Source organism: Mirounga leonina, unplaced genomic scaffold (genome assembly GCF_011800145.1).
Source record: "Mirounga leonina isolate KUSES-001 unplaced genomic scaffold, KU_Mleo_1.0 Mir_154, whole genome shotgun sequence".
Lineage (NCBI taxonomy): Eukaryota > Metazoa > Chordata > Mammalia > Carnivora > Phocidae > Mirounga > Mirounga leonina.
This window is the reverse complement of record NW_023270389.1, coordinates 27,853,207-27,876,600: the sequence shown is the minus strand read 5'-3', so window position 1 is coordinate 27,876,600 and position 23,394 is coordinate 27,853,207. Positions and strand designations below refer to the sequence as shown.

The 23,394-nt window shown below is 39.7% G+C and overlaps 1 protein-coding gene and 1 non-coding gene across 3 annotated transcripts in view; both read left to right on the top strand.

The window, feature by feature from the left end:
- The window catches only part of IPO9 (importin 9), a 63,529-nt gene that overhangs the window by 25,934 nt on the left and 14,201 nt on the right, over positions 1 to 23,394 (top strand). For both annotated transcript variants that reach the window (XM_035010335.1, XM_035010336.1), the window contains exons 5-14: positions 4,052 to 4,140; positions 4,928 to 5,014; positions 5,577 to 5,696; positions 5,810 to 5,910; positions 6,109 to 6,167; positions 6,929 to 7,080; positions 7,801 to 7,899; positions 9,223 to 9,329; positions 9,705 to 9,844; positions 12,870 to 13,029. In XM_035010335.1, coding sequence (XP_034866226.1) covers positions 4,052 to 4,140; positions 4,928 to 5,014; positions 5,577 to 5,696; positions 5,810 to 5,910; positions 6,109 to 6,167; positions 6,929 to 7,080; positions 7,801 to 7,899; positions 9,223 to 9,329; positions 9,705 to 9,844; positions 12,870 to 13,029 — 1,114 coding nt within the window. The remainder of the gene's footprint in view (positions 1 to 4,051; positions 4,141 to 4,927; positions 5,015 to 5,576; positions 5,697 to 5,809; positions 5,911 to 6,108; positions 6,168 to 6,928; positions 7,081 to 7,800; positions 7,900 to 9,222; positions 9,330 to 9,704; positions 9,845 to 12,869; positions 13,030 to 23,394) is intronic.
- On the top strand, positions 13,202 to 13,334 carry LOC118014610. Its single transcript, XR_004680321.1, has one exon. It is a non-coding gene; the product is annotated as a small nucleolar RNA SNORA42/SNORA80 family (small nucleolar RNA).

Sequence of the window (23,394 nt, the reverse complement as noted above, 5' to 3'; positions counted from 1 at the left end):
GAGTAATCGCATAGTAGTTAAGGAGTCAGATTTCGCTTCATATTCTGGTTTTACCTTGACCCAAGTTACTTAGTCTCTTGAGCTTGCGTTTCCTTGTATATAAAATGAAGATAATGGTAGTGTTTACCTGAAGGGGTCTTTTGGTAATTTTAAATAAGCTAAATGTACATAAATTGTTTAGCATAATAACTGACATGAGGTAAGCACTCTAAATTTTAGCCATTATGGTAATTATCATTATTATATTAATTTTCTACTTAGTTCAACCAAGGCAAATTTAAGAACAGTCAAATAAAATTTTTATAGGAATGTAAGAAAGAAGATAAAAACAGTGTAGCTATGTAATTCTTACCTTCGTTTGGTCAGCTTAGAGAATGTAGCATTTGGTATCTTTTCTTTCTTTCTGTTCTAAGAAGGTGATAAAAATATTCACAGAAAAATACTTTTAGTCGGGTACCTGGGTGGCTCAGTCGTTAAGCATCTGCCTTCGGCTGGGGTCATGATCCCAGGGTCCTGGAATCGAGCCCTGTATCGGGCTCCCTGTTCTGCAGGAAGCCTGCTTCTCCCTCTCCCACTCCGCCTGCTTGTGTTCCCTCTCTCGCTGTCTCTCTCTCTGTCAAATAAATAAAAATAAAATCTTAAAAAAAAAACCACTTTGTCTAAGGAGATTTGGTGGATATCTCATCTAAGCTTGATTAATCTGTTAATCTCTCACAGAACATAGAACCCAAAACCTGAATTTCCCAGTCTTGAGAGTTCTGCCCTGCTTCCCAATCCCCTAGATGAAGGCTTTACTGTTTTGCCTTCAAGGAATCCTTATCTGGATATTAGCCACCTTCTGTTGATCTCTTAGAAATTGTATTTCCCCGGGCGCCTGGGTGGCTCAGTTGGTTAAGCGACTGCCTTCGGCTCAGGTCATGATACTGGAGTCCCTGGATCGAGTCCCGCATCGGGCTCCCTGCTCGGCAGGGAGCCTGCTTCTGCCTCTGACCCTCCCCCTTCTCATGTGCTCTCTCTCATTCTCTCGGTCTCAAATAAATAAATAAAATCTTTAAAAAAAAAAGAGTATTTCCCCTCAGTTCATACAGACTTGTGAAATGTCTGTCTATATTTCATCTCTTTCTCTGTGCCCTGCTAGCTTACCTGAAATGTATTCCTACCTAGTTAGGAATGCCATTTCTTTTTTTTTTTTTTTAAGATTTTATTTATTTATTTGACAGAGGGAGAGAGCGAGAGAGGGAACACAAGCAGGGGGAGTGGGAGAGGGAGAAGCAGGCTTCCCGCTGAGTGGAGAGCCCGATGTGGGCCTCAATCCCAGGACCCCGGGAACCTGAGCCAAAGGCAGACACTTAACGACTGAGCCACCCAGGCGACCCCCTTTTTTTTTTTTTTAAACTCTCAGTTTATTGAACTTGGCATCTGGTCCCAGTTTTACTTGTCTTTACTTGTACTTGTTCTGTTGATGGTAGATAACGTCAATTCTCTGTCCAAAAGCAAACTCATCATCTTTTGTTTTCAACCTCATCTTCCCATGTCCTGGCTGCCTTTTTGAACTACCCGCTTTATTCCTATTGCTTATCTTTGATAGGTGCTTGGGGTATAGAGCAGACTTACCAAAAAGATCAAAACATTCCTTGTTCAGGTTTTCACTTCCCTGCTCATTACTTCCCTTACTTCTCTTGTATGACTCATTGTTCAGGTGATTTCATGTACCCCTCTCTGTGGAATCAGCCACCTAGGATTCTTTATTTACAATTTGATGGTGCCAGAATATCAGTTAACAGATATGTCTTCTACCAAGGAAAAGAAGTATGTTCCCCTCCAGTCTTCCAACACAAAGTTCAGCTTTTTTAAAAACCTGGAGGGGCGCCTGGGTGGCTCAGTCGTTAAGCGTCTGCTTTTGGCTTAGGTCATGATCCCAGGGCCCTGGGATAGAGCCCCGCATCGGGCTCCCTGCTCAGCGGGAATCCTGCTTCTCCCTCTCCCCCTCCCCCTGCTTGTGTTCCTGCTCTCGCTATCTCCCTCTCTGTCAAATAAATAAATAAAATCTTAAAAAAAAAAAAAAAAACCTGAAGGAGAGGGCGTCTGGGTGGCTCAGTTGGTTAAGCGACTGCCTTCAGCTCAGGTCATGATCCTGGAGTCCTAGGATCAAGTCCCACATCAGACTCCCCGCCGAGCGGGGAGTCTGCTTCTCCCTCTGACCCTCCTCCCTCTCATGCTCTCTCTGTCTCATTCTTTCTCTCTCAAGTGAATAAATAAAATCTTTAAAAAAAAAAAAAAAAACTGAAGGAGAAAGACGGTTGTACATTTATCATAGTTGGAATACTGTAGAACCATCATTGTGCTTGACTAAGGAAATCACTGTGCAGTGAGATCACTTTTCTGTCAGCCACAGGGAAAGAACTATGGGGGAAATGGGTATTGTTTTATATTGCAGTCAGCAGACACAGGATGGATAGCTGCCAACCTCCATTCCCAGATAGCTGCTCCACATATTTTCAGATGAGGATAGATGGTGCTCTCACAACAGCAACTAGGCGTGCGTGAAGATGGCAGGACATGGTGTATGGACAGGAGCCCAGTAGGAGAATGGGACTGATTCTCTGGGGTTTTTTTTAAGATACTATATACTTTTTTAAGCCTTTAGTAAGTTTTCGTTAAGCTTATCTATTTGTAAATGAGAACTAACTAACACTAATGGTGTGAAGGAAATGCAAACATAGCAGCTAAGGATTGAAATATTTGACCACAGGTATAGTTTTTTGTTTTTTTTTTTTTTTTTTAACCTCAAAGAAGTTCGGAGATTAAGATCTTTCCAGTGCCCCACACCTTTTCTGACTTGCTGAATGACCTCAGAAAACTTATTTTGGACTTGAGCTTATAAAATGTTAATCAGTTGGGACTACTAGGAATGATTATAGGAGAGTAAAAAATGTGATTAAGCACTTTATTAGTAGAATTAAGCTAACCTACATTTTTTATAAAACTTGTTTTCATTAATATGCTATTCATCACATTTGTTTGGACTAATTTCTTTGGATTTCTGGATGAAATAAGAACACTCATTTTAGTCACAGTTCAGAATTTATTCTTCAGGAGGAACCCAAGCTAGTAAAGAAGACTCAGTAATGAATATATGATCTTCATTTGACTTCTGGTGATTGATATTGCCCAATTTTGTGGGGTATATTAACCTTGAAAGTGCCGACATGCATTTCTAGTTGTAGATCCTCCTGAAAAATGTCCCGGGTAATTAGCTCCATTTCTGTAGTGATAATGTGGAATTGCCAGGAAAAGCAGCAGATAAAGTGAACAGACACTGGAACTCAAGGGCTTGTATTCCACAGAATAGTAACGTGAACCCCAGGGTCCTTCATGCTGTTTCAATGCCTTGTGCGGAAAGTGAAGAGAAAGACACGACCCCTATTTCCCTTACCTTCTTCAAGTCTCATTTCATGAATAGGTTGCTTTTTGCCACATTCATATGGTAATCCCTTCTGTTCCAATGAGCGGCAGCCTCTGACTTCTAGGTCAATAAATGTCATTCACTGGCAAGAGTAACATAAACAGAGTGGAGTTGAGCCTACTAAGCCTGCGTATATTTTATTGTGTGCATCGAAACAACTCACCAAGGGAGAATATTGAAAATGGAACCAAAGGTAAGACACCTTGAAGTGCACCTGGATGTTGACGATCAGGCATAAATTAGATTAATACAGGATTTCCCTAAGGTGACCTCACAAGGACTTTTACACAGCTCTTACAGATTTTCTTTCAATATGTTTTTTTTTTCTTTTTTTCAATCTTTATATAATAAAGGTTTTTTTCTCAGTCTTAGGTAATTTCCTTTATCTTTGAACTGTTCTCTTCCCCCTTCTAACAAATAATAACTCTTGCACCTTTTCCTTCCCCAGGATAAGACCATCAGGCCAATGTCTTTACCGGTATGCTATCTGCTTGGGAACTGCCACCTAGAAGCAGTTTGAAAATTTTCCCACTTACATCTTTATAAAGCACTGTTTTTTTTATAGTACTCCTTTTTCCTCTGTAGAATTCACTCGAGAAGTAACAGACACACAGATGCCCCTTGTTGCTCCAGTCATTCTTCCAGAGATGTATAAGATCTTCACTATGGCCGAGGTATGAAATCTCAGCTCTAAGATCCCAGCGAGTAAGAGCTGCTCAGGTTCTGGTCAGCCTCCACATCTCCTGTGGGAAACTGTTTTGTTTGCTGCCTATCCCCATACCTGAAGACCAGAACTGACGGAGATCTGAATCTGGATTAACCTTAGATCTTTCACTTATAACTGCGAGGGCAGAAATATATATATATATATTTCATTCTCTTTGATGAGAGAATGAAACAGCATCTGCATTGTTTCTTCACATATCTCCTACCTCCTGGCATCCTGCAACCCCTGAGTACCTACTGCTTTGTGTTACCTCTAGCCTCTTGTCGAGGCAGCCCACCTAAGCTTGTTCACCTCAGTTAAGTGTGTGCAAAGCAATCCATCACTGCATTGCCCATAATAGGCTTGTAATATGTATACAGTATAAATAAACTGTGAGTGCCTAATGGGTAATGTTTTAACCTCCCCATTCCTCTCTGCCACCAGCCAAGGGTCTGTCTTTTGAAAGAAATATGTTGACTGTGTTGAGATTTCAAGCAGCACCCAGCCTAATATTTTTAATCAAATCAGCCCACAGAGGCCTACATATAAGGCTAATTCCACTGAGTTCTAACATTCTGCTGGCTTTTATTCTCTGAATTATGGAAGAAGTCTGTCCTGGATATGAGTAGATGATGTTTCCCTTCTCTAGGGAATCCAGTCCCATGTCAGGATTCAGAAGTCATAGGTTTTCTTCTAGTCACAGATATGCAGACACAGACATGCCTATCTCATGGCTATGCTGTAACTTTTCACAGGTGTATGGTATTCGGACCCGTTCCCGAGCTGTGGAGATTTTTACCACTTGTGCCCATATGATCTGTAACATGGAGGAACTGGAAAAGGTAAGGAAGCCTTTGGGTTAGTAACAGACTTTATGCTTAAAAATCTCTATGCCTTCCATTAGAGGCATAGCAGTGACTTACTTCAGTAGTACCAGAATGCACCCTGATTTAATCAGAGTTGTGGATGCATTTAGCACTTTGATTACATTTTTCATTTGTATATAGTTTAGCTTCCTTTTGTTTAAGCCATATTTCTTCAACCACCTTACCTTGCATCTTTTCATATGAGCCACTGCCCAGAACTCCACTCTCTTATGGCCTCTCACGTGAGACGAAGCTATAAAAAACGCCAACCCCTGTCATTCAGAAGCAGTTTTGAAAAGTTGGTCTTATATATATAATAGCTTTTAAGAAGGCCATGATGAGGAACTGCAGGGGTTAGAGAAGAAAACCTGAAATTTTGGGTAACACCTCCAGTGACTTTATGGCTGCACTCTTCTGATTGGAACCCGAGCCGGAAGAAATCTTTAGGTGCCTCAGATCTGTGTTATGATATTTGATATGTGTAGTGAAGCCACTGATTAGTGGTATGTCCAGTATTGATTTTGGTTTCTGTTATCAGGGTGCAGCCAAAGTTCTGATCTTTCCTGTGGTGCAGCAGTTCACAGAGGCCTTTGTTCAGGCCCTCCAGATACCAGATGGCCCTACATCTGACAGTGGATTTAAGATGGAAGTCCTAAAGGTAAACATTTACTACTGTTGAGATACTTGGAGTTTTAGAAGGTGGTCTGAAATCATTGGTTTTTCTCCTATATCACGTGTAACTCTTAGATCTTTTTCTTTGTAATTTCTCAGGCAGTGACAGCCCTGGTGAAAAACTTCCCAAAGCACATGGTGTCCTCCATGCAGCAGATTCTGCCTATTGTTTGGAACACCCTAACTGAGAGTGCAGCTTTATATCCTTTTCAGAAAGCTTAAGGGACCTGCTACCACCCGTAGTCGGGAATCTAGCATTAGGTCTTGCATTCATGTGGTTCCATTTTTTTAAATGAGTTTTTTAAAGTATCAACTCTTAGGGTTGGAATGTTATACATTCCCTTGTAGAATATATGTAAAGCAGACTCCAAATTCTGTTTCTTTACTCTTCATCATACTTATGTGAGGACAGAAGTAAATTACACAGAGGAAGTTGAAGATCCTGTGGATTCTGATGGTATGTAGTTTATGTGATCTTGACAGATACACCACGTAGGGAGGAAAGGGATCTAGGAAAGGAAAAAGACAAAGAAAAACAGTAACATAGAGGCTTCACTCTCTTAAGTGAGTTTTCTAGTTGAGTTTCCTTTCAGTGTATTCAATGTGGGAAAATGGGACATTGCAAATCTAATCTGTTCCTCAAAGGCATTTGCATAAATCTCATAAAATAGAATTTCTGAGTTGGAAGAGCTACCTCAAAAGCCATCCTATCCAGCCTACTTCTTTCTGGCAGATGATATTTTCATTTCTGTTTTAATATTTTTTAGGTATTTGAAATCAAAAATAGACATGCTGGAAAATATATTCAGTGTTTCTGATTCTTATACTTGAAAAACCAAAGAATTTTTTTTTTTTTAAGATTTTATTTATTTTATTCATGAGAGACAGAGAGAGAGAGGCAGAGGGAGAAGCAGGCTCCCAAGGAGCGGGGAGCCCGATGTGGGACTCGATCCCAGGACCCTGGGATCATGACCTGAGCCGAAGGCAGACGCTTAACCATCTGAGCCACCCAGGTGCCCCAAAACCAAAGAATATTTAATATTCTCAAAGTTCCTTTCTTTGACTCCTTAGCTCCCCTCTTCTGTTCCCTTGGGAGTAATAATCAGCAAGTACTTTAAATATTCATTAATTTACCAAGATAATGTAGTTCATTTCCAGCAGACGTGCTTTCCTTTTGCGTTCTTGTCATTAAAATCTTCTCTTGTGTATTTCCTGTAGGTGAAGTCCTGGGCTTTGAAAATCTCGTCTTTAGTATTTTTGAGTTTGTCCATGCTCTCCTAGAAAATAGCAAATTCAAAAGCACTGTTAAGAAAGCCTTGCCTGAGTTGATTTACTATATAATCCTGTACATGCAGATCACTGAGGAGCAGGTAAATGATATTTGGGAGACAGTTAGCAGCCTGTTTTGGGAAAGTGCAACTTGAATGTGAAATCTAGGTCAAGTGAACAATTTTTATTTCTGAAAATAGACACTAGAAGAGTAACTTCATGTGAAGTCCTAGGAAGGCTTTGATACCATCTTATTGCCAAAATTTCTGGGTGTTGTGGCTTTATTAACTCCAGTATTAGATAATTGGACTCTGAGAATACTTTTACCTCCATAGTACCACTAACCAAAGACCCTGGTATCTAGAAGAACTTACTCCTTTTCTATAAATACTGACACACAGACAGAAATCATTAGCTTGGTTGGTGGGTCATTAGACCAGAAAAGAACATTAAAAAAATAAGATAATGTTTCCTCTCGTATATAAATACCACAAGAATCAGCATAATTTTCACATTAAATATTCCATGAGACCTAATATATTCAGAAAGTTGATCTGTCAGAAATAACAGCTGATGAAAGGTAGCAAAGAACTAGTAATCAGCCACATTCTAAAATAGTGTCTACTAGAGAGGAATAACTTTTGCTACTTACCTTGATAAAGGATTTGCTTCTCTACATCAAAAAGAAAAGACTTGGAAGCTAGAGTTCTGTTCCAGATAAAAACAAAAGGTTGAAATCTTCCTGTGTGTGTGGATGAAAAAAGGGAACATATGAACCAGATTGGCAGCCTCACAAAGACCTAACTTCATCATCCTTTCAGATTAAAGTATGGACAGCCAACCCCCAACAGTTTGTAGAAGATGAGGATGATGATACTTTCTCCTATACAGTTAGGATTGCAGCTCAAGACCTATTGCTGGTAAGTGGGTTCCCTTGATACTTCAACCAAAAAAACCCTAATCAATCAGTTGAGTATTCCCTCTTTCTAGGCATCTAACCCAAGTTGAGCAGTGTTACTGCGTGACTATATCTTAGATTTCTTTGAGGATAACAAGAGAGCATCCCAAATGAAGTTTGAGACTCAGGAATTCCAAAGTCATTGGTCCTGGTTTTGGTTTACAAGGAAATATTAGATGTAAAAATTGTACAGAGGATAAAGTGTTCTAATGAGAAAGAGTAGTTAAATCAGGAACACTCATTTTAATCCACTCTTAAGCCAGAATTTGTAGCACAAACCAGATGTTGGCAAACTTTAAAAAAAAATTAGATTGCTGAGAGAAGAACATCCAAACATCTGCTGTTTTCTTTGGCTCTGACTAGGGCATAGAATTGTCTCTAGGCTGAAGTTCTGTGAAGAAGCTGCCTCTTGCTGTATATTGGGTGGAAGGTTTGTTCTCATTATCCTTCAGTATTTCTTTTTTTTTTAAAGATTTTATTTATTTATTTGACAGAGAGAGACATCGCGAGAGAGGGAACACAAGCAGGCAGAATGGGAGAGGGAGAAGCAGGCCTCCCTCTGAGCAGGGAGCCCGATGCGGGGCTCTGTCCCAGGACCCTGGGATCATGACCTGAGCCGAAGGCAGACACTTAACGACTGAGCCACCCAGGTGCCCCTATCCTTCAGTATTTCTAAGGCACCTAGGAAAGATCACATGAAGTTTCAATTTGTAGATTAGCCTTTTATTTCTACAGTCAGTCCCCAGAGAATAAATAGTCTGGTCCATTGTTATCTGAAGCTGAGTCTATTAGTGCTACTTATTCTCTGCTCAATCTAGCCAAAGGAAGCTTTACATTTTGTTAGCTTTCCAATGCCTAGGCACTGCAGAAATATAAATATTACTCTAATTCCATTAAAGACCTTGAACTAAGAGGGGTTGTATTTTTAATACACCTAATCGGGGTTTAGCATGTATATGTAAAAGAGTTTGAACCACTGAGTTTGCAGTTAAGTTTTCAGTTTCAATTAAAATGGGTTTAATTCGGGAAGCCTGGGTGGCTCAGTTGGTTAAAGCGTCTGCCTTGGGCTCAGGTCATGATCCCAGGATCCTGGGATCGAGTTCCGCATCCGCTCCTTGCTCAGGCGGGAGCATGCTTCTCCTTCTCCCTCTGCCCCTGCTTGTGCTCCTGCTCTCGCTGTCTCTCTCTGTGTCAAATAAATAAATAAAATCTTTAAAAAAAAAAAAAAGTAAAGTGGGTTTAATTTGCACAGACAGGTTTACCAGCCCCTCCCCTCTCTCCCTAGGCTGTGGCCACTGATTTCCAGAATGAGAGTGCAGCAGCCCTGGCTGCTGCAGCCACTCGGCATTTACAAGAAGCTGAGCAAACCAAAAACAGCGGTACCGAACACTGGTAAGAGTGAGCAGCAGATACTTAACTTAGGGACATATTCTGGGCATCAGATCGGAGACAATCAAATCCTTGCTTTGAATCATGTGTTTTAAAGCAATTCCTCCCAACCTTAAAATAATTGGTTAAGATGCTTTTATTTTACCCCTTAATTTAAAAAGCCTTGGAGGGAAGGACTTTTACTTTTGTTTTTAATTAGAAAAATCTGTTAATCTAAATGTCCTTGTTTTCAGCTCTAAATTTAAATTAGAAGGACAGAAAATGGCCTTTTTTGGGTCAGATTGTGCTGGAATGCCCTTTCCTTTTTCTCCTTCCCTCAGGCGTTTATCTTTTTGGCAGTGTAGTTTGTTTTACCAGACTATGGTATCGCTTTCTCAGGTGGAAGATACACGAGGCATGTATGCTTGCCCTCGGCTCAGTGAAGTCTATCATCACTGACAGTGTGAAGAATGGCAGGATCCATTTTGACATGCATGGGTTCCTGACCAATGTCATCCTTGCAGACCTCAACCTTTCAGGTATGTTTCAGCACAATGCCAGGATTCTGGAAGATCTTTAAACCTGTCATCAACTCAGTTATATTGTTCACTTAGATAGGTAAACCAGGTATTCATGTGTCCTTTGGGTGAAAATTCTTTCCACACTAGAGCTTGAACTCATCTGAACCTCTAAAACAGCCTAGAGACCTTGGCTCAGGCTTTACCAGCTAAGAAATATTGCCGCATTCATAATTTTTCCACTCTGTTCACATTTCCTTCCAAATTACTGCTCACATTTATGGCTGGTTTTGACATTTGAATAGGATGCAAATTTGGTTACTGTACCTTGAGAACTTTGGCTTGAGTTCTGTCATTATCAAGTGCAAAATACCTTCAGGCGGTTTGTGTCAGGCTCATTCTTCCTGTTTGTTTCCTGTCATTTTTCTCAAACTTTATTCTTGGCCAAGATCCAAATAATTAAAATGTTCCATTCTCAAGTCCATGTTAGCTGCTTGCCTTAAGGAAAAAAAAAAAAAGTTGGCTCTACTATATTAGACTTGGATTTCTCCAGCAATGCAGAGCAATAGCTAAGAATTATCATCTCTCAATTTGACATCTTCAGCTATGTTGCTTCTGCCCATGCTATGCCTTATTCTCATCCTTAGACCCACCCACCCCCCCATTACAAAAGGCCATCTTTGCTTTCTCATGTACATAAATCATGGCACATTTGGCATTATTTGCTCCATTCACTCGCTCATAGACTAGCCGTTTGAATAGCCGAAGCCATTTGAAAACATTCTACTCTGACTTTAGGTAATCTGTTAGAGGATATCTTACAAAGTCACTTCCATTCTCTGACTCACAAAATTAAAATGGTTGAACATCCAGAGCTCAGGCCCATTGGAAATATCCTTTTTCACTCTTACACTGATGAATGTTTTCTTTCTCATACTAGACTATAAGGTCTCTGAAGGTAGAAATCATGTCTAATACATGTTTGTATCCCACAGTGCCTTGCATGTAATAGGCATTTCATAATTATGTGTTGAATGAAAGTGTCGAAATTTCTTAAACCCATCAATGTATTTTTTGTAGAATTTACCCTAGTAAAGAACCTTCAAAAATTCATGGAGACTTGAGGATATTTATAATTGAGACTGGGGCAAAGTTTAATATAGCATTTATTTTTTTTTTTTAAAGATTTTATTTATTTATTTGAGAGAGAGAGAATGAGAGAGAGCACATGAGAGTGCAGAGGGTCAGAGGGAGAAGCAGACTCCCCGCTGAGCAGGGAGCCCAATGCGGGACTCGATCCAGGGACTCCAGGATCATGACCTGAGCTGAAGGCAGTCGCTTAACCAACTGAGCCACCCAGGCGCCCTAATATAGCATTTATTATCCTGTCAATAGCTAAAAGCTTTTCGGCACTAGCCATTCTCAAACTTTCTGGTGTCAAGACCGCTTTATACTTTTAAAAATTATCAGTGATCGGAAAGAGTTTTTCTGTGAATTTTGTGTGTCAATATTTAACATATTAGAAATTAAAATTGAGAAGTTTCAGGGCACCTGGGTGGCTCAGATGGTTAAGCGTCTGACTCTTTGTTTTGTTTTTTTGTTTTTTTTTTTTTATTTGAGAGAGAGAGTGAGAGAGAGAGAGAGAGCACAAGACGGGGGAGCGGGAGAGGGAGAAGCAGACTCCCTGCCGAGCAGGGAGCCCCATGCGGGACTCGATCCAGGGACTCCAGGATCATGACCTGAGCCGAAGGCAGTCGCTTAACCAACTGAGCCACCCAGGCGCCCTAAGCGTCTGACTCTTGATTGTGGCTCAGGTCATGATCTCAGGGTCGTGAGATTGAGCCCTAAATCGGGCTCTGCACTGGGTGTGGAGCCTGCTTAAGATTCTCTCTCTCCCTCGCCCTCTGCCCACCAACTCTAAAATAAATAAATAAATCTGAGAAGTTTCTAAAATACAGGGAATGCAAGCATACATTTCATTAGCTGTCAGAGCCATGGTGTCACACATCAGATCACCTCTGGAAAACTCCACTGTATACTTAAGAAAGAATGAGAGTGAAAAAGATGGATCATATCTTGGTATCACTATGAAAGTTTTAACTTCGGGACTCCCAGGAGTCCCTGGACCATACTTTGAGTACTGCTATTCTGTATTATATAAATTAGTATGTAATTACCTAACTGGCACAGGTTGTTAGGTTCTGTTCAATAATTCTCATCAACTACATGTTTACAGGTAACTAAGGTAAGCCCTGTGATAAGCTGATTAAGTATAGTCCCTGTCTTCAAGCAGCTTATAATAGGTGGGGGGTGGGGTAGACATTCTTACACAGGTGGCTAGAATATCCAACAAAATATGTAAGAATATGTAAGAAAGCTAAAGACTAGCACAGAGATAGTTAGGATTACTTCAGCGTAAGATCAGTTGGATGATGCAAGTAGAGGTGAATGTCTTGGCTTATATACAAAGCACAGAAATGGCAAGGTAAGATGCAAGTTGCTGGGAGGGGTGTGTGCTTGAGTTTAGAACACATAAAAGGAAATCATCGATAATGCTAAAGTTCCTGATCATAGGGGGCCTTGAATATAATGCTTAACTAAAATGGTCTTTGTTTGGTAGACTATGGAATTTATTGACAGGTACTAAATAAAAGAATGACAGCTATAATTTATAATGTTTCAGTAGCGGTCCAAGAGTAGGAAAAAACTGGCAATGGAGACATTTAGGGGACTAAGTAGTAGTGCAGGTAAAGGATAATAATGAGAGGTAGGGATGGAAATGAGGGAGGTAAGTCTTTTTAGCCTAAGAATATTCAAGATCTGCTTTGCAACAACTAGTGAAAAGCGAAACTGGGAAAATGATTCTGTACCATAGGTTGAACATTTGCTTTTATCTGGTAAGATCATCCTTTTTCCTTAATTAAGTTGTATATATTATGTAGTATCCAGTTACTATGACAAGTTGAGGATGGAGGTGGGAAAGGAGGAAGGGCAAGTAACAGAAACTTTTATTGTCCAACCCCTAATTGCTCTCTCTTCCTCCCAGTGTCTCCTTTTCTCTTGGGCCGGGCACTTTGGGCTGCCAGTCGGTTTACTGTTGCTATGTCCCCTGAATTGATCCAGCAGTTTCTACAGGCAACAGTTAGTGGTCTTCATGAGACACAGCCCCCATCAGTTCGAATTTCTGCCGTGAGAGCCATCTGGGGGTGAGTACACCACCTTAGGGTGGTAAGAGCTATTTTAAGAGAAAGTTTCTCAGAGTAGAAGTCCCAAACAGCATTTGGCCAGTGGATTATGTTGCTTGGAAATTTCTGATGAAGATCTCCTACCAAATGGCAAATGGACGGGAAAAAAACATATCAAGAACATGGCTTCTATGCATGGGTTTGGATTTATGGTAGGCTCGTCCCTCTGGGCCTCTCATAGTGCCCCATGCCAGAGCAAACTGTGGCCCCGAACCATTGCCTGGCCTCTGCCATAGGCTGCGGGCACTGAAGTGGGTTGCACAGTGAAAAGAGAAAACAGAAAAAAAAAAAGAAACAATGTGGCTTCTTTGAGTCCCAGTAGATCTTGTTCCCTTTTGTTCCTCATTCGTTTAAAATTCATTCCAGCTCTGGAAACATCTAGACCAACTCCCTTTCTTAGAAAGGTGAAGAATTGAGGGATAAATAACTTGCATAGGGTTGTAATTGAAGAATTATAGAAGCATGATTAGAGCCCAGGTCCTTTTGTTGATTGATTTCCCTGTTTCAGAGACTAAATTTGGGATAATGAGGCCTAGAAATACTGCTTATTTTCTCCTAGTTTTACCTCCGTTTTTCACAGCTAATATACTAGTGGCTCAACTAGTCATTTATTTATATTCCTACCAAGATCAGAGGGAGTATTGTTTTTTTGTTTTGTTTTGTTTTGTTTTAAAGATTTTATTTATTTATTTGAGAGAGAATGAGAGACAGAGAGCACGAGAGGGAAGAGGGCAGAGGGAGAAGCAGACCCCCCGCTAAGCAGGGAGCCCGATGTGGGACTCGATCCCGGGACTCCAGGATCATGACCTGAGCCGAAGGCAGTCGCTTAACCAACTGAGCCACCCAGGCGCCCGGGAGTATTGTTGTTTTAAGAAATATTTTAAAGTCCAAACTTAAAAATCTCAATCGAATTCTAAAAACTACCTAAAATCCTAAAAATACAAAATTCATCTTCTACCTACTGGTGCTCTCTTCTTTTGAAGTAGAGATTGAGATGCTCTGCATTATTATATATGTCTTTAGAAAGCATTGAGGGGAAATAGTGTATGCAGGATGGCAGAATAAGATGCCTGTCGCTTGTATCCCTCCCTCAACAACAATAACTTGGCATCTATTGGTGGACAACAGTGCCTTTGTGGGAGCTGTGAGACCCAGAGAGGAGACTGAAACCCCAGGGCTGTCCAAGAACAAGGAGAGCCTTTTTTTTTTTTTTTTAAGAGTAGAGTGGAAGGTAGAATTGACATGGGGGACACAGGAAGAAGAGCAGATTTTTTTAAATTAATTAATTAATTTATTTATTTATCTATTTGACAGGGAGACAGTGAGAGAGGGAACACAAGCAGGGGGACGGGAGAGGGAAAAGCAGGCTCCCCGCCGAGCAGGGAGCCCAATGTGGGGCTCCTGACCCGAGCCGAAGGCAGACGCCCAACAGCTGAGCCACCCAGGCGCCCCAAGGAGAGCCATTTTGAGAAGTCAGGCCCACACCCAGCAGCAGATGTATCAACCCTAGTCCTGGCTGTAGCCCCAGACACAGCTCCATGCCCTTAAGGGCTTGGATTCTATCACCAGCACCACACGTCAAGTACCTGGGAGGATCTTACCCAGCTGTGTGTTGGAGAATAGGAATACAGACCTTAGTCCCAGCTGCAGACCCTGAAATAGTCCATGAACTGGCTCCACCCCCTCTCAGCTGTGGTCCAGGAACCCCTGGAGAACACAGATTTAGACAATCAGCCAAAGATGAAAGAGCCTTTTTGGAAGTTCGGGAGTCCAGCAGAGAGATTCCAGCATAGCACTGGAGCCAAAGAAATCCAAGACTGGACAGTTTAAAGGGGTCAGTCATTAAAGACTGGAAGAAGTAACCGTTACTTCAAATGTGAAGACCTGCAACACAAGAAAGACTTCAAGGAACATGAAAAATCAAGGAAACGTGACACCACAAAAGGAGCACAATAATTTTCCAGTAACTGAGCCCAAACACGGAGATCTGTGATATACCTGATAAAGAATCCAAAATAACTGTTTTAAGGAGCTCAGTGAGCTACAAGAAAACACAAAAAACAATTCAATGAAATCAGAAAAACAATACAGAAACATAATGAGAAGTTCAACAAAGAAATAGAAATCATGAAAAAGAACCAAGCAGAAATTCCAGAGGTGAAGAATACAATGAATGAAATAAAAAATGCAACAGAGACCATCGAAAGCAGAACAACTCAAGAGGAAGAAAAAAACCTGTGGAAAAGAAGACAGGACCTTTGAAATTATCCACTCAAGGAGGGCAAAGAATAAGGAACGAAAAAGAATGTAGAAAACCTATGTGAACTTCAGGATGCCATTAGGAGAAACCATCTGTGAATTATTGGAGCTCCGGAAGGAGAAGAGAGGTAGAAGGGGGCAGAAAGCTTAAAGAAACAACATCTGAGAATGTCCCAAATCTGAAGAGAGATTGTACATCCATGTTCATGAAGCTAATATTTCACCCCAAAATTTCAAATTCGAAATGATCTTCTCCAACATACATTATAATAAAACTATCAATTAGTTAAAAAAAAATTGTCTAAAATCAGATGACTTTTAAAGCAGCAAGAGAAAAATATTTCTCTCATGTAAGGAAATCCCTATAAGACTGTCAGCTGACTGCAGCAGAAACCCTGCAGGCCGAGAGAGAGTGGCATGATATGTTAAAAGTGCTGAAAGAAAAAACTGTCAACCAAGAATACGCAGCAAAGATGTCCTTCAGGAATGAAGGCAAGATACAGTCTCTCAAACAAAGCTGAGGGAATTCTTCACTACTAGGCCTACCTTACAAGAAATGCTGAAAGAATTCTTAAAGCTGAAATGAAATTAATAATATGAAGTATACAACACACTGATAAAGATAAGTATATAATCAAATTCAGAATACCCTAATTCTGTAATCTGGCAGTGTGTTAACCACTTATCTCTAAAGGTTAAGGGACAAAAGTATTGAAAATAGCTAGCTAAATAATTTAATGAATATATAATATAAAAAGTTAAATTGTATCAAAAACATAAAAGAGGGAATAAAGAGTAGAGCTTTTGTATACAAAGTTATCAGTGTGAAATAAACTGTGATATCTATAAATGTTTTATGTAAGCCTCACAGTAACCACAAAGCAAAAATCTATAATAGACAACAGAATCAGAGCATTCCACTATGGGAAATAATAAATTCACAAAGACAGCAAGAGAGGAAGAAAGGAACAAGAGCGCCTGGGTGGCTCAGTTGTTAAGTGTCTACCTTCAGCTCAGGTCATGATCAGGGAGTCCTGGGATCGAGCCTCACATCGGGCTCCCTGCTCAGCGGGGAGCCTGCTTCTCCCTCTCCCGCTCCCACTGCTTGTGTTCCTTCTCTGGCTGTCTCTCTCTCTGTCAGATAAATAAAAAATATTTTTAAAAAATAGAAAAGACCCAATTTATATGCTGCTTTTAAGAGACTCACTTCAGGATACACATGCTCAAAATGAGGTGATGGAAAAGCTATTCCATCCAAGTGGAAACCAAAACAGAGCAAGGGTAGCTATATTTTTATCAGATAAAATAGACTTTAGGTCAAAAGCTGTACAAGAGACAGAAAAAAGGTCATTATGTAATGATAAAGGGGTCAATTCATCAAAAAGATATAACATTTGTAAATATATATACATTTGACATTGGAGCACCTAAATATATTAAGCAAATACTAACATCTGAAGGGAGAAATAGACAATAATACAGTAATTGTAGGGGACTTTTAATAACCCACTTTCAACAATGGGTAGATCATCCAAACAGAAATCAGTAAGGAAATATTGGATTTGAATTATACTTTTGACTAAATGGACCTACTAGGCATATACAGAACGTCCTATCCAACAGCAGCAGAATACACATTCTTCTCAAGCATCCTCCAGAAAAGGTCATTGTGTTAGGTCACAAAACAAGTCCTAGCAAACTTAAGACTGAAATCATACCAGCTCTCTTCTCCAATCACAGTGAAATAACAGTAGAAATTAATTACAGGAGGAAAACTAAAAAAATTCACAAATATGTGAAAATTAACAAACTCCTAAACAATCAATGGAAAAAGAAATCAATAGAAAAATATCTTGAAACAAAAATGGAAACATACCAAAACTTAAGGGATATAGCAAAACCAGTTTTAGGAGAGTTTATAGAGATAAGTCTGTACATTAAGAAAAAAAAATCTCAAACAACTTTACATCTCAGGAACTAGAAAAAGAAGAACACATTAAGCCCAAAGTTAATAATAGGAAGATCCAAGCAAAAATAAATAGAGACCAGAAAAACCATAGAAAAGACCAGCTAACCTAAGAGCTGTGTTTTTTGAAAACACAAAACCGATAAACTCTAGCTAAGCTAAAAAGAAATGAGAGAAGACTCAAATATAAAATCAGAAATGAGGGGCACCAGGGTGGCTCATTCGGTTAAGCCTCTGACTCTTGGTTTCAGCTCAGGTCATGATCTCAGGGTTGTGAGATTGAGACCCGAATCCGGGCTCTGTGCTCAGCGGGGAGTCTGTTTGAGGATTCTCTCTGTCCCTCAAGGCCCTGTTTGCACATGTGTGTGCGCCCTCTCTCTCTGTCTCTAAAATAAATAAATCTTGGGTGCCTGGGTGACTCAGTCATTAAGCATCTGCCTTTGGCTCAGGTCATGATCTCAGGATCCTGGGATGGAGCCCTCCTTCGGGCTCCCTGCTCCGCGGGAAGCCTACTTCTCCCTCTCCCACCCCCCTGCTTGTGTTCCCTTTATCACTGTGTCTCTCTCAAATAAATAAATAAAATCTTAAAAAATAAATTAATTAAATAAATCTTTTTAAAAAATCAGAAATGAACGAGACATAACTGATACCACAGAAAGGCAAAGGATCATAAGAGACTACTATGAACAATTATATGCCAACAAATTGGATAACCTAGAAAAAATGGAGAAATTCCTAGAAACATACAGCTTATCAAGACTGAATTGTGACAAAATAGATAATTTGAACAGACTTTAGCAGGTAAGGATATTGGATCAGTAATCAAAAACTTCCCATAAAAGAAAAGCCCAGGGCGCCTGGGTGGCTCAGTTGGTTAAGCTACTGCCTTCGGCTCAGGTCATGATCCTGGAGTCCCGGGATCGAGTCCCGCATCGGACTCCCTACTCAGCAGGGAGTCTGCTTCTCCCTCTGATCCTCCCCCCCTCTCATGCTCTCTCTCTGTCTCATTCTCTCTGTCAAATAAATAAATAAAATCTTTAAAAAAAAAAAAAAAGAAAGAAAAGCCCAGGACCAAATGATTTCACTGGTGAATTCTACCAAACATTTAAAGAAGAATTAATACAAATCTTGCTCAGACTTTTCCAAAAAAAACTAAAGAGGGGTGCCTGGGTGGCTCAGTTGTTAAATGCCTGCCTTTGGCTCAGGTCATGATCCCAGGGTCCTGGGATCGAGCCCCGCATTGGGCTCCCTGCTCAGCTGGGAGCTTGCTTCTCAACCTCTCCCACTCCCCCTGCTTGTGTTCCCTCTCTCGCTGTCTCTCTCTCTGTCAAATAAATAAATAAAATATTAAAAAAAAAAAAAAACTAAAGATGAAGGAGCACTTCCAAACATTTTATGAAGTCAGCATTCCCCAGACAAAGACAGTAGAAGAAAACTACAGGCCCCAATATCCCTGATGAATATAGATGCAGAAATCCCCAACAAAATAGGAGGAAACCAAATTCAATAGTACATTAAAAGGATCACAACTATGATCAAGTGGCATTTATCCCTGAGATACAAGGATGGTTCAACATATGTAAACCAATAAATGTGATATACCACTTAATAGAATGAAAGATAAAAATGATAGGATTAGCTCAGTAGATTCAGTAAAAGCATTAACAAAATTCAGTATCCATTCAGGATAAAAACTCTCAACACAGTGAATATAGTAGGAACACACCTTAACACAATAGAGACCAACTATGAGAAACCCACAGCTAACATCATACTGAACAATGAAACTGCAAGTTTTTCCTTTAAGACCAAGAATAAGACAAGAATGTCCACTCTCACCATTCCTGTTCAACATAGTAATGGAAGTTTTAGCTAAAGCAGTTAGGAAAGGAAAGGCATCCAAATTAGAAAGGAAGACATAAAATTGTGTCTATTTGCAGTTGACACATGGTATTATATATAGAAAACCCTAAAAACTCCACCAAAAAACTGTTAGAATTAATCCAGTAAATTTACAGGATACAAAATACACAAAAATCAGTTGCATTTCTAATAATGAACTTTGAGAAAATTTTAAAACAATGTTATTTATAATTGCATCAAAAACAATAAAATACCAAGAATAAATTTAACCAAGTAGATTAAAGATCTGTACACTGAAGAGGTGCCTGGTGGGTTGCTCAGTTGATTAAGCATCTGACTTCAGCTTGGATCAGGATCTCAGGGTCCTGGGGCTGAGCGGGGAGTCTGCTTCTCCCTCTCTTTCTGCCCCCCCCCCCACTTGTGCACGCACGCTCGCTCGCTCTCTCTCTCAAATAAAATCTTTTTTTAAAAAAGAGATCTGTACACTGAAAACTATAAGACATTGAGGAAAGAGATTGAAGAAAACACAAATAAGATGGAAAGTTAATTCCATGCTCATGCATTAGAAGTATTAATGTTATTAAAATTTTCACACTCCTGAAAACAATCTACAGATTCATTGCAATTCCTATTAAAACTCCCAGTGGCAGACAGTCTTAAACTTTGTATGGAATCACAAAAGACCTTGAATGGTCAAAGCAATCTTGAGAAAGAACAAAACTGGAGGCTTCACACTCCCTGATTTCAAACTATATTAAAAAACTATAGTAGTAATCAAAACAGTATGGTATTGGCATAAGACAGATACATAGATCGGTGGAACAGAATGTAGAGCCTGGGAGTAAACCTACACATATATGGTCAGTTGATGTACAACAAAGGAGCCAGAAGTGTACAATGGGGAAAGAACAGTCTCTTCAATGAATGGTGTTGGGAAAACTGGTCAGCCATATCCAAAAGAGTGAAACTGAACCTTAATCTTATACCATACACCAAAGTCAACTCAGAATGGATTAAAAATTTGAACACAAGACCTAAAACCATGAAACTCCTAGAAGAAAACATAGAAGTTAAGATCCTTGGTATTGGTTTTGGCAGTGCTTTTTTGAGTTTGACACCAAGAACTAAGGCAACAAAAGCAAAAATAAATAAGTGGGACTACATCAAGCCGAAAAGCTTGTGCACAGCAAAGGAAGCCATCAAGAAAATGAAAAGGCAACCTACAAGATAGGAGAAAATGTTTGTAAATCATTATATCTAATAGGGGAGTAATATTCTAAATATATTTTAAAAAACAATAGCAGATTAACATAATAAAAAATTTTTTAAAAACGCTCAAGGATTAAAAAAAAAACCTCAATAGCAAATAAAACAGTCCAGTTAAAAAATGGCACAGAAACTGAATATACACTTTTCTAAAGAAGACCTATAAGTGGCCAACAGGTAAATGAAAATATACTCAACATCTCTAATTATCAGGGAAATGCAAATCAAAACCACAATGAGATAACACCTCACACATGTTAGAATGGCTGTCATCCAAAACAACAGTGTATTTTGTTATCCAGAATAACAAGTGTAGGGGTGCCTGGGTGGCTCAGTCGTTAAGTGTCTGCCTTTGGCTCGGGTTATGATCCCAGGGTCCTGGGATCGAGCCCCGCATCAGGCTCCCTGCTCAGCGGGAAGCCTGCCTCTCCCTCTCCCACTCCCCCTGCTTGTGTTCCCTCTCTCGCTGTGTCTCCGTCTGTCAAATAAATAAATAAAATCTTTAAAACAAAAAACAAAATAACAAGTGTTGATGAGGATGTGGAGAAAAGGGAACCCTAGTACACTGTTGGTGGTGGGAATGTCTATTGATTGGTAAAGCAGTATATGAAAAACAGTATGGAGTTTCCTCAAAAATTTTAAATAGAACTACCATTTCATTTAACAATCCCAGTTTTGGGTAAATATCCAAAGGACATGAAAACAGGATCTAGAAGAGATTGCAGTGCCATGTTCATTGCTTGTTATTTACAGTAGCCAACATATGGGAACAGCCTAAGTGTGTGTCAGCAGATGAAGGGATAAAGATGTGGTATACATATGCATGGAATAATATTTAGCTGTGAGAAAGAAGGAACTGCCATTTGCAGCAACAGGAATGGATCTTGAAGGCATCATGCTAAGTGAAAAAAGCCACACAGAGAAAGACAAATAGTGCATGGTATCATTTATATCTAGAATCTAAAAATAAACTAATTCTCGTTTAAAAAGAAAGCAGTGGGGTGCCTGGGTGGTTCTGTCAGTTGTGTGTCTGACTCTTGATTTCGGTTTGGGTCATGATCTCAGGGTCTTGGGATTGAGCTCTGTTATGGACTCTGGGCTTAGTGTGGAGTCTGCATGTCCCTCTCCCTCTGCTTCTCCCACCACTCGGGTTCATTCTCTCTCTCTCCTTCTAATAAATAAAATCTTAAAAAAAAAAAAAAAAGCAGAAAGTGATTGCTGGAGGGTGGGGGTTTAGGGAGAGGTTAATAAAACGGTACACACTCTCCTCTGTAAGATGAACAAAATCAGATCTAATATAAAACTGATTAAGTTGATAACACTTTATTATATAATTGGAATTTGTTAGAGAATAGAACCTAAATTTTCTCACACACAAAAAAAATGGATGTGTTAACAAATGGGATGAGGAACTTTCACAGTGTGTGTGTATATCAAATCACAGCAATGTATACTTTAAATATCTTACAGTGGTATATGTAATTATACCTCAATAAAGCTGAAAAAAATTAAGTTAAAAATTTTAAGTTGATTTGTTCATAAATTTATAATCAGAAAAATGTGAAGAAAACTTAAGAATAATGTTAAGTCTCTGACTACATGGGCAGTGATTTACTTGAAAGGTGAAGCAAACCTCTGGAAAGGTGGCCAAAGCTTTGTACACCAGGGAAATGGACACTTATACATGTTTATAAAATTTAAAAGAAAGTTTAATCTAAAAAAAAATTTATATAATGTATCAAAGGCTGGATCCCTTGACCACATCTGTGGATCCCAGGTTAGAAACTGTCTGTGAAGGGATCCTAGCTATTCTTTTCTTCACAGCCAGGATTCTCCAGTTGATCATTTCCCTATTCAGTTTCCCAACCATTTACGGTCTGGCTTAAGTCCTTATCACATTACTGAAACTGTTCTTTCTGATGTCACTAGCAACCTATTAATGACCATCACACCACCTTTGCTTTTCTTTTGTCCTGGTTTTAATTTATTCTTCCATGTCATAATATGTATCATTGCAAACTGTCCGAAATCATTTTAAGTATCTGAAAATAAACACATCCACTACTGAACTTACTGTTGACCGCCTCCAAGCCTGCCCTACCTGTATTCTCTGTTTTAGTAGAAGAAATCAGTACTTTTTTTTTTTTTTATTAAGAAATTGGTACCTTTAGATTTTATGCTTAAAGAGATTTTGTATCCCCTGTTTTAGTAAAAGTGGAGATCCCAGATCTCTGCCTTTTAGGTCTTGGTTCCTTAGCCTTTCATCTCTTCTCTCCTACTACTACTAGCCTAGCTTGTATTCTCAACTTCTTGTAGCCTGAATTGCTGCTATAGCTTCCTAATTGATATCTCTGCTCCAGCCTCCACTATAGCAATCCGTAGTATTTTAGCTGTCTAACTGTTCTTTCTAAAATAGAAACCTGAGGGGCGCCTGGGTGGCTCAGTCGGTTAAGCGTCTGCCTTCGGCTCAGGTCATGATTCCAGGGTCCTGGGATCGAGCTCCACATCGGGCTCCTGGCTCAGCGGGGACCCTGTTTCTCCCTCTCCCTATGCCTCCCCCCTGCTCATGCTCTCTCTCTCTCTATCTCTGTGTCTCAAATGAATAAATAAAATCTTTTTTAAAAAAATTAAATAAATAAATAAATAAGAAACCTGATAGTTTTGCTCCTGTAAATGAAATTCTACTCGTTCCAGTTGTGTTCTTCAAACTGAGATACAGGTACCCCAGAACAAAGTCCTAGTATGCCGGCTGATACGTGAAACCACAGGATAAATCTATAGCATCTTCCTGGAGCTTCAGTTTTTCTTGAAGACTTTCGGGGAGGGCAAAGAAGGTATTAGAAATAATTTGTAAAAAAAAGTTTGAGATACACTGGCTTCCAAAATAAAATCTAGCCTCCCTTAGTGTGGCATACAAGATCCCATATGATCTAAGCAGATAATGTGATCTCCATGATCTACCAGACTGTATA